This window comes from Sebastes umbrosus, chromosome 7 (genome assembly GCF_015220745.1).
Source record: "Sebastes umbrosus isolate fSebUmb1 chromosome 7, fSebUmb1.pri, whole genome shotgun sequence".
NCBI classification, from domain to species: Eukaryota; Metazoa; Chordata; class Actinopteri; order Perciformes; family Sebastidae; genus Sebastes; species Sebastes umbrosus.
Genome location: NC_051275.1, coordinates 4,841,454 through 4,851,917, shown reverse-complemented (window position 1 = coordinate 4,851,917; position 10,464 = coordinate 4,841,454). Strand labels below are relative to the sequence as shown.

At 39.1% G+C, this 10,464-nt stretch overlaps 1 protein-coding gene across 3 annotated transcripts in view; it reads right to left on the bottom strand.

Moving 5' to 3' along the window:
- Positions 1 to 459: 459 nt before the first annotated feature.
- The window catches only part of LOC119491452 (cell adhesion molecule 2-like), a 168,559-nt gene continuing 158,554 nt past the window's right edge, over positions 460 to 10,464 (bottom strand). For 2 of the 3 annotated variants that reach the window (XM_037775533.1, XM_037775531.1), the window contains 5 exons: positions 10,187 to 10,277; positions 9,821 to 9,999; positions 4,470 to 4,496; positions 2,453 to 2,575; positions 460 to 2,336 (listed from right to left, as the gene is read on the bottom strand). In XM_037775533.1, coding sequence (XP_037631461.1) covers positions 2,218 to 2,336; positions 2,453 to 2,575; positions 4,470 to 4,496; positions 9,821 to 9,999; positions 10,187 to 10,277 — 539 coding nt within the window. In that variant the 3' untranslated portion in view covers positions 460 to 2,217. The remainder of the gene's footprint in view (positions 2,337 to 2,452; positions 2,576 to 4,469; positions 4,497 to 9,820; positions 10,000 to 10,186; positions 10,278 to 10,464) is intronic. The other variant, XM_037775532.1, reaches the window with a different exon arrangement.

Genomic DNA, 10,464 nt, shown 5'->3' with positions numbered 1-10,464 from the left:
CTCAAGTTTGTTAAAACAAGGGCAACAGCAGCCTGCTGCGTTGACATCTGCGGCTACTTTCATGAAGCCACTTCAAGCATATCGAACTTGGCTCCAATGAGACGGGGAGGAATTCGGGGAGACTCGAGTCTTCCTTTTGTCACCCTGTATTAATGCACAAATCAGGAGGGGAGCTGAGAGCCCCGGGCAATCTTCCTGAGGAGCTTCATGGTTTTTTAATCCTTCAACACTTTGCATATATTATTAATACTAAAGGCCGAGTAATACTCAACAGTTGCATGGAATAACAATTACAGTGCAGCTTTGGTCATAGCGCTGTCCATCAACATATGCTCCCTTTTAAAGAATTGTAGCGATGCAGATTCATATTGTGACTCGGGGTAATAGCGCTGTAACATACTGGCAAAAAGCATTTCTCTTGAGTGCATTTCACAGTACAAATCTAGTCACAACAAAATGGCAGTTTTCAAGTTGTTGATATTTTAATCCGCACTTTGTCTCTCTTTTTTCTTCTTTTTTTTTTACAGTGGCATAGTTGAAAAATGAATATTCAATACTGAGAAAAAAGCAAACCTCACACGTCCCCCATAAAAAGCAAATTAATTACAGCGATTAAAACTTTGTACAAAATGAGTTATTTATAGCATCATACTGAACTAACAAAATAACATGTATGAGCATTGGCAATGTGGTTCAATGTCTTTGATACAGTGACTATATACAGTGAGGGCATGTCTGATTCACCAATGCCTCAACATGTCATTAGTACTGTTTGCAGCAAACTCAAAGGCCATAACGGTGATCCTTGTATTGTTTTTTTATGATAAGTTACAGAATTAAAAAATGGAAAAGTTAATGTCAGACAACTACTTTAGTAATAACAGCAATAATATCAATCAATATAGTATTATATAATAAATGTCAATCAATCATAATAATAAATACATATATTTTGACCAGATTTTTTTTCATTTTTTTTTCATTTTAAGCAATTCATTAGAATCCCTGTTTGAAAAAAATCTTCAAAAATGTGAAAAGAATCTCATCAAAGTGATGGGACCTGAAATTAAAAGCTATGTTTTTATCTTTTACTAAAATTGAATACTTACACATTATTTACATGCCGCCTGGCAAAACAACTTCTTGTTAGATAAATGGAGAAAAATTAAGAATACTTTAAATACTGTATATGCTAATATACAAATTGTAATATGTCAGGGATCCCAAGATTCAACAATATTGTCCACCAATATTCACGTTAGCAAAGTATTTTACAGCAATATCCACACATTGAGCATAGTTGTTTGATAAAATTCAACATAAATAATGAACCCCCACAAGGTTCCACTCATTCAGTTTGGATCTTACATCAAATCGCCAACCCAAATTAAAGTTCCTCATCCATGACGATAACTGCAAGTGTACTGAAATCTCCATCACCTGTCTGACACCGTCTCTCCATCTAGACTCATATTGAATCCTGAGACAAGGAACAGTTAATGTGTTTTCCCTCCATGTTAGTCCTCAGACTTTGTGCTTTAATTTTCTGACTTGTTCTCTGTTGGTACAAATCAACATGAGCGAAAACCGAAAGTAGATCAATGCAGAAATATACAGACAGTGCTAAGAGGGAGTTGATTTCATCTAAAGACAATCACATAGATTGTGCTTCCGTGTTTTGTTTTGTCAAAGTGTGTGGTCAGTTTAATGATTTTTTGAATGTGTGCAGTATGGCTGTGGTGGGGTAAGCTCCAGGCAACATCCAAAACCACTCTTTAATCCTGTTTACGTATTTAACATATTCTGCTCTTAAAGCAAAACATTTTGAAAAGCTAAGACTTGAGTTGAAGCACGTTTCTTGCTGATTCTGAATTTGAAAAAATCTGCAAAAAAGTTGTATAACAGGTAAAGTAAGAGATAGTAAAGGAAAAAAAAAACGTTAATGTAAGCGATGAAAGAAATGCAGAAAAATATACAGTATTTAGGCACCGTAAAACTGAAATGGAAATAATCCAATTGTACGTGGTTTACATTAATTACAAAAGGAGAAGGCTATATTGTCAGCGAATGCTTTGAAAACAAGCATATCCAAGCATGAGCTTTCTGGAAAAGACAAAAGAATCATAAGTAAAAGAAAACAGATCATGAAGTGGCGCTGAGGCAGCTTAAATTTGCATGTCTGCTGTCAAAAGTTGTCATGAAAAGATTTACAGAAGTCTAAATGAAGTACTCTTTCTTTTCTTCTGCATGCACATGGTTTCCCTCAGCGTTGATGATGGCTGTGTCTGCGTCGGGGGCGTCCTCGGCTCCTTTGGCCTCGTGTGTTAGATACGTCCCTGTAGACAAACAGAGCCATACCACAAGTTATTCACCCGCTGAAAAGCACAAGACATATACATTTACTCCAAGCAAGAAAATTGTTATTCAAGGAAGCTCAAGTGACCTCTTTTACCTTTATGTCTGGCCAGATATCGTCCGAGAACTATTATCAGACACAAGGTGATGAAGACCACGACTGCAACAACACCGCCGATTAAAGCGTGGTCAGGTCCATGTTGCCCTAAAGCATTAGGATCTGTAACAAAAAGAGAAATGGAGAGGAAAGAGGAGGGACAAAATGAACACCTGCAAGATGTTTCACTGCTGTCTAATGCAGGCGTAGACATTTATCAAAAAGCAATGAAAATAATTTACTCCTGCAAATATCATGAAAATATCCAGATGTAGCTTTAACACTTCAACACACACAAACAAAGTGCAACAGTCCCAAATGAGCTTTTGTCATATTTAGAGCAACCTGACATTACACAGCTTTGAAGTGCTTGAATTGAGGTATAAAAGGTGTAAATCATAGGAAATACCACAAATCTCTGCACAATTCAATAATGTGGCATTAGCAAAAGCAACATGCTGCAAGAAAACTGAAGTCGAGCTCTGAGTGATGATTTCGTTTTTTCGCCAAAGCCTCTACACATGCTATCTTTTGTGTTTCCTTCTTACTCGCTGCCACATTCTGCTGCTGAGAATCAGTTTTTTAAAATAAGTGTTATTTAACATGAGGCGTCCTCCGGGCAGAGAGCGAGCTGAAGGTTTCCCAGGCGGGAGCATGCCTTTGTATCTGTCCTGTAATAAACTGTAAGTGGCTGTGTCTTAACTGTGCACTTCGTGTGCTCTCATTATCTCAAGCTGATGGATGGCTATGGCTTGTGCTCAGGTTTGCAAAGTGACCCTGGGAAATGACGGCGGGGATGTTCTTACAAACCTTGTTATACTCCTCTTTTAACGGAATGCAACCATCATTTTCAGCAACCCAGGGTGGGACGTTAAAAATAAAAAGAGATGGCGTGTGAAACATGCAGTATTATTAACTCCATGCAGGATAGAACCACCAATATTGTTTTATCAGGGACTCACAAGCAGGCACTTCAGACTTTGAAGCAATAACTGTTTTGGTACAACAGTTGAATTAGCTCAATTTTGGTTGCATGTCGATGGACATAATGATCTGTACGGGTGATTCCACTGTCAACAAGGGGCATAAGCAATTTTCATATCACACTCGGCTGGTGCACACTGCTCACAGGAATGAGACAAGCTGAACTGCTCCTGCTGCACTGCAGCTGAACGTGTCGTCTCCATCTCAACACAACTTGCTACTTATGCTTTCCCCTTAAAGTGGGACAAAATGAGTGTTTATACTTATACTCATAATACTTTATACTTATAGTGTAAATACACTTATTATTCGTATGTCAATCCTGGAACAAACTATAGAGGAGCAATTCATTTAAAATCAAGGCGGTAGGAAAAAAATTTGAACAACTTTCTTGAAACACTAAGATGACACTGAGAAACGACACAGACATTTCAGCAGCACACAGGGACATCAATGCCATTTTTGGCCTATCTGGCATTTAGTTAGATTAAGACCACATGAATTGTGAATCTTGTTTCTATCCTATTTCCATCCTGTCTGTATATGTATGAATATTTTTTATATTATATCTTATATTATACTGTATATATTCATATCACAAATAAATTCCATATCAAACTAAATTGTTGCAATCACAAGCTATGCACATAGACTCAATCATGAATGCACCTAGAAAAATATGGTAAACAGAAATATTTTTGTATGTAGTCAGAAATGTGAAGGATAAAGAGAATTTCTGCGTAATCACAGGATCTGAAATCCAATATTTACACACTGGCACAGATGCAATCTCCAGCCCATCTCCACTCAGATAGAGCCGTCTATTTCGTCGTGCAAAGACAAACCAAACCAGAAACATATTGTGTGATAACTTATGCAGCCTGTGACATGGCTGGAGAGAAAGCGGCTGGCGTCAGCAGGGTGAGCATCCATGCATGCTGATGGTTTGGCTCATGCTGTGTGGACCCAGATCCAGATCCAGCATCACACACTGTAAATCTGGCTTGCAATGATCGTCTAGTGGGATATTTACCTGTTGTTGGCCCTGGAAAGTCTTTGGCTGTTGCCATGGTTGCAGACAGTGACAGCAGTAAGGGAAGACGAGGGGAACAACACCGTGATAAAAAAGGTGACCACAAAGTTCGTAGGAAACATGAGAAATTAGCATGGTCTGTTTTTCTGAGTTTTTACGCTGACAGCGTGCAGAAGTGGCGGAAAGCGAAGCTTGCTGTCACAGCCACATGCATGCATAACTGGAGTTACTGTAAACGGTCACTGGGAGAGCAGCACAAGATACATCGACAAGGACAAGATGAAGAACAAAGGTGTACAGACTGAGATTTTTGGTGTGTAATTGGCTATGTACATCCTTAATGCGTCAATTCACAGAAAGAATTCACAGGTCCACACCACTGTTTTAGGGTGGAAGCATATCTTAGAGACAAATATCTCAAAACCTGGGCAATATAAAACCAAAACTATCTGCAACACAAGAGGTAAATAAGAAAATGTGTTTTTTTCTTTAACACTTCAGGACTTTTCATCTACTTTAAAACATTCAGGTATCAGGAAACATGTCATTTGCCAGCACCAGAGTATTAAACAACAAATATCGGGCAGTCTATGATGAAGGATAGGTAGGAGTTTAAAAATACGGCCAAATGACAAGTTGCTCGGAAAAGTGAAGTCACAGCTTTTAGAAAAAAGTAGTTTAAAAGTACCCTGTAGAGTTTTATTTGACCACTAGTAGTGCTATGGAGCATTGTTTTTATGAGTGTTTGCATTTTGAATGCATACGCGTGCATGTGGTCAACACAATACACATTCCTGCCAGTTTCAAACTATTCCACTGACCGACAGTTGCACTCGCAAAGGGCGTCTCAGTAAGACGGCAAGCTGGTAGACATGAATGTCAACAATATTAAAACAAAAACAGCTTTTCAAGTATTTTATGAGGAAGGAAACACATTCAACAGGTTTGCTAGACCTGAAGGATACACATAATGTGTTTTGGTGAGAAACACTGAATATTAACATAACTTTTGTTTACTTACAGGAAAACTCCACAGGGCACCTTTAAGGTTCACAGGTTGATTATCAAAATGAAGCACGACCCAAATCTAAGTAACCCTTGTGTTTTTCTCCATCACAACACCGGAGCTATTTCGACTGTTAAGCCAATTAGCATGTTTTACCTGCAGAGTGCTCTTGTGCCTCAATATGGAAAAAGTCATACCCAACCACTACAACACGAATCCCATTAGGAGAGACGAACTGAAGTAAACACATGGAGCATGTGATTTTGGTAAACATTATTCAAACGTAATTGCATGTGTTGTTATTGTTGGGTTGTAATGGTAGAAATCATCCAGCCTAAGAACAAAAGTACAAACACTCATGTTTTCTATTTTCTATTTTCTGCTTCTGCGAAGATGTAAATGTGTGCAGTGGTTTGCAAACAGTAACTACCCGATGTGGTAACGTATTGTCAGCTACCAATAATAAAAACTAATCAGAAACAGTAATAAAAATGCTGGTGAGGTTTACGGTGTATAAAAAAACTAAGCAGAGAGGAAAGAGAAAAATAGAGTATTGAATTCATCCAGTAAAACAATGCTATTTTCTAGCTCAAAGCTCAGTTGTTAGCTCATCAATCATCAACAGTGTGTTCAGTGTCATGTTTGTGAGTGCATGGAGCGTTGAGGCGGGGCCATGGAGGGGGAGCAAGCGTACCTGCGAACGCAGCTGTGACTGCCTATGTCTGATGTGGGAATGTCGGCATTAGCGGACTTGAAGAATAGAATGAATAGAATGAAAGAGGCTAGAGAGGGAGGAGGCAGGGGAGCTGAAGATGGAGGCACTAAGGTGATGACGTCTGCTGAATGAAAATGGGAACAGAAGGGGAGCAAAAGCAAACCTCTCTGTGGGGAACAGGCTCAACATGAGAGAACTCACGGGAAAAACAAAAGCACTAATCAATTACTGCACGTGGCTGGTGCAGAGGGTTAATTCTGGTCTATCACCTCACTGACTACAGGTAAAATAATGAAAAAAAATGCACAGATGATAACATACGAGAGTTGTGCAAATGACTCAAGCTCTGAATGAGTAAATTCTTTCAGCAATATCTTTGAGAAAAGGATGAGTCGTACTTGAAGGACTCATATTTCTTATATCTATTATATTTTCAAGCTATTAATGAATGGTTGGTAAATGGGCCACACACACAGAGAATGTGAAACTCATTATGTGTCATGCTTGTTGAGGTCAAAATGTATAATGAACGAGTGACATGTGAGGGGTGAGAAGCAGGGATGCAGCTTCACAATCAGATGTAGTCATTTCTCAACTGTATTTAACCAAACTACTATCTGTTACCATGTCTCTAACATCTCACTCAGAGTAATTATCGTATACGGTGCAATACATTGCTTTATTTAATACAGCGCACTAAGGAGCATAATTGCAGACGGTGATAAATTGCAGCGGAGCAATGACATTTATTGCTGCTCAGCTCTCCTGTCATTAGCAAATTAGGCTTAGAGGCTGAGATGATCCGAAGAGACCTGGTAAGTATTCAGACAGACACGATGTAGCGCTGAAGAATGACTGTCATCATCGGTGGAAATGAGCCCGTCTCGCACATCCTTTACCTGCTCAACTCAATTTTTCATCCTTCCCACTAACCAGGACCTTTGTATTTAGTGTGAGAGTGCTGCCGAGGGTTATACATTTCGCTATTTCCTCTGTTAATCCGTCAGAAAGGGAGAAACGGCTCCCTGGCACATACACGCATACCTCTAAAAACCCAGGTTAATTCAAGAAATTTGAATGTTTTTCTTTGAACTCATTTGAACTAATAGAAAAATCTCTCTGACTGTGAAATGTGAGGATTGAAACTTTGGACCATGGCTCCCAGATATGACAGGATGATATGGACTAGCCTGACATCACTGCCTACCCCACAATGAGCATGCTGAAAGAAAAGACTGAGATAACAAAAGCTGAAAGGACGAATGTGTCACCCTCCTTTTCCTTTGTTTTTTTTTCCCAAATGAAGGGCTTCCTCTCCCCAAAAGTCTCTGCCTTTAAAATCGAACAAAGAAGCTGCTGTGCATCCACTAACTGCCTGTGAGCTTGAATAAGTCCAGCGTCTGAGCTGTGATAAGTCGCTCCCAAACAAACTGTGGGACTGCTTAATTGGCAAAAATGGAAACAAATAAATCCATGTTGAATTTTAATATTCTCTCCTTGTTTTTGTATTTTTACTTGGCTGTATTTGATAAACGTTATAAACATGTGCTGCAGAGGCCTTAATGATCCGTTTCCTGCACCATGCTGTCTTTATTCTCTCAGCCGCTCCACTGTCTCGGGATTAACTTATCTCTCCTCCAGGCAGTACTCGGAAACTAAATTCTGCATCCTTTACACTTTTTTTTTTTTACCCGTTTCCTCATAGGAAAAGTCCAAAGCTAAACCTGTGTAGCGATATGTACAGTACAGTGAGGTAAACTGGGTTATCCTCCACAGTGCCAAGGCAAGATTTGGAAGTGAAATCTTGAGGAAATGGTATGCAAACTGGTGACCTGCAGGACTACAAATCACTTTGTACTGGTCCTTACTTTTACACATTTGAACCAAAAAATTACACATATTTAATAACATTTGAAAGTGAACTTACTATCCTGATTTTCACATTTAAAGGTCAGTTGGGAGCCACCTTTTACTGTATTCTCTCCAATCCTTCATTACACCTGGCAGGATGCAATGTAGTGCTGTTCATTTTCATGATGCTAAATTATATATAAAATAAATAAAGAGATTTGCTACTGTTTCTCTGTTCCAGGCAGCCATTGGTTTCCATTCATTTCTATGCAGTGCATACAAATAAATTAGCCAACTGTTTTAACTTACTTGAGTTGTGTAACATCAAGACTGCATTCATTATTGTCGGAGTTACAATCATAGACTATATAAAAAGTGGACATAGTCACCGTGACATCAACCATTGGTTTGTGGACTGCCGTTTTGAAGCCTCGAGTTCGGCTTTTTGGCCGTCGCCATGTTGTTTTTTTTTGCAACCAGAAGTGACAAATGAGGGTGGAGCTAAGCACAACTGAACGCTGAATAAGACATTTTTAGGCGACCAAAATGTCACAATTAACTTTCATGAACTGAAAACACACCGTGAAAGGGTTAAAGTTGTAAGATGAAAACACAGTCAACTCCCAGACCGGACAACGCCGTGGTAGCGACCTGTCAATCACAAGGTAGCCATGCCCTAAAGCATACCCTGCTTTATGGTCTATTTGACTCTAAATGGGATAAAAATGTACTATCTTACTATCACGCTGTACTGAAGAAGACTTGAAACTAGCGATTGAGACCATAAACTCATGTTTGCAATGTAAATAAATAAATAAATCAAGTAAGAAGTAGGCTCATTTTCTCATAGACTTCTATACAATCAGACTTCTTTTTGCAACCAGAAGAGTCGCCCCCTGCTGGCTATTAGAAAGAATGCAAGTTTAAGGCACTACAGCTATGGCTTCAACTCTCAGACCCGGAGGTTGCCCATGGGTTACAACATTGTTGTGAGGTAATGCAATGGAAATTTGTCAAATCAATCTGCACCTACACACAACCATAACATAGTACTGTCTTTTTCAAAAATGAATGGAAACCAAGGACTACCTCGAAGGGTGAGAAAAATACATCAATAAATCTAAAACTGTCATCACGCTTTCAAAAATGGTCAGCCAAAATGTGCACATGATTTGCAGTTGAGGAGCTAAACCTGGCAAACACACTAGCAGGGTCTTCTACGTGTTTGAAATCAAATCAAACCAATTTGACCTACATTGAACTGGCACATTATTATATAGCCAAAATAATTATTAATTTCCATCCATCCATTAGCTATACTCGCTTTCATGGCCGCGGGGAGCATACGTCCGCTGATATTCATAAATGAATCACCAATGACTGTTGAAGGACTAAAGTCAAATCTACTTGCCATGCAAATTTGACATTAAAAATTGTCCCTTAAACATGTCTCCAACAGTCATTATGATCGGTAGATTATCTGTCAGAAACATTGTGGTTCCAGGAAATGCTGAACTTTGTGATTCTATTGAAAAATCTTTCATATTTAATGTAGCTATTATTGCTTTGTTATTATGTTTTTTAATCCAGAGGCTTTTTTATTACAACATGCACCATCTAGCGGTTAAATTGCCAGATTGAAAAGTCCTGCTGGCTTTGTATCTCTGTAATGAACACCGACAATCTTTGAGTTAGCACACAGTGTGCTGCAAAAGCCTCGAGTATGAAGCCACAGCAAAACTGATCATCCATAACAAGACAAACCATTACTGTACCCACCATATACAAACAGTATATATTCAGCACTGCTGGTCCCCAGGTGGTTGCTGGCCTCGCAGCGGTATGTGCCATTGTCTGTTTTATTTAGTGTGGTGATGGTTAGTTCCCTGCCCTCCACAATCATACGCTCGATGTCTGGCAGGTCTCCTCCATCTTTAGACCACAGCACCGGTTCAGGTCTGGGAAAGAAAATACAAACAATATTTTCTTTTCATCTAACTGCATATTAATTCCTAAATGTAAAGAAAGAAAGAAAGTGAAGAAACATTCTGTAATGAAGACAAATCACATTTCAAGTCCAATTTCTGCCCATTTTCATGCAAGTAACTGCAATCAAATTGAAGTTGTAAAGAAATGCCAACTTACATTGGGTTGCCTATGGACACACACTCCAATTTGAAGTATTGCCCTTCCTGTGGAATAATCAGTGAATGTGTGATCTCCACATGGGGAGCATCTGTGAAGAAAAGACAAACAAATCAAAAGCTATGACAGTACTGTGTGTTAGAGGCTTTAACTCTAACACTGACAAAGCGCCGCAGTAGTTAGTTCTTTACCCATTGGGCAGCTCTTAGCTCTGGCCCATATCCCTGTTCTGCTTTGGTACTAATCCCTTACCTGCAAACTAATCCCACACTAATCCT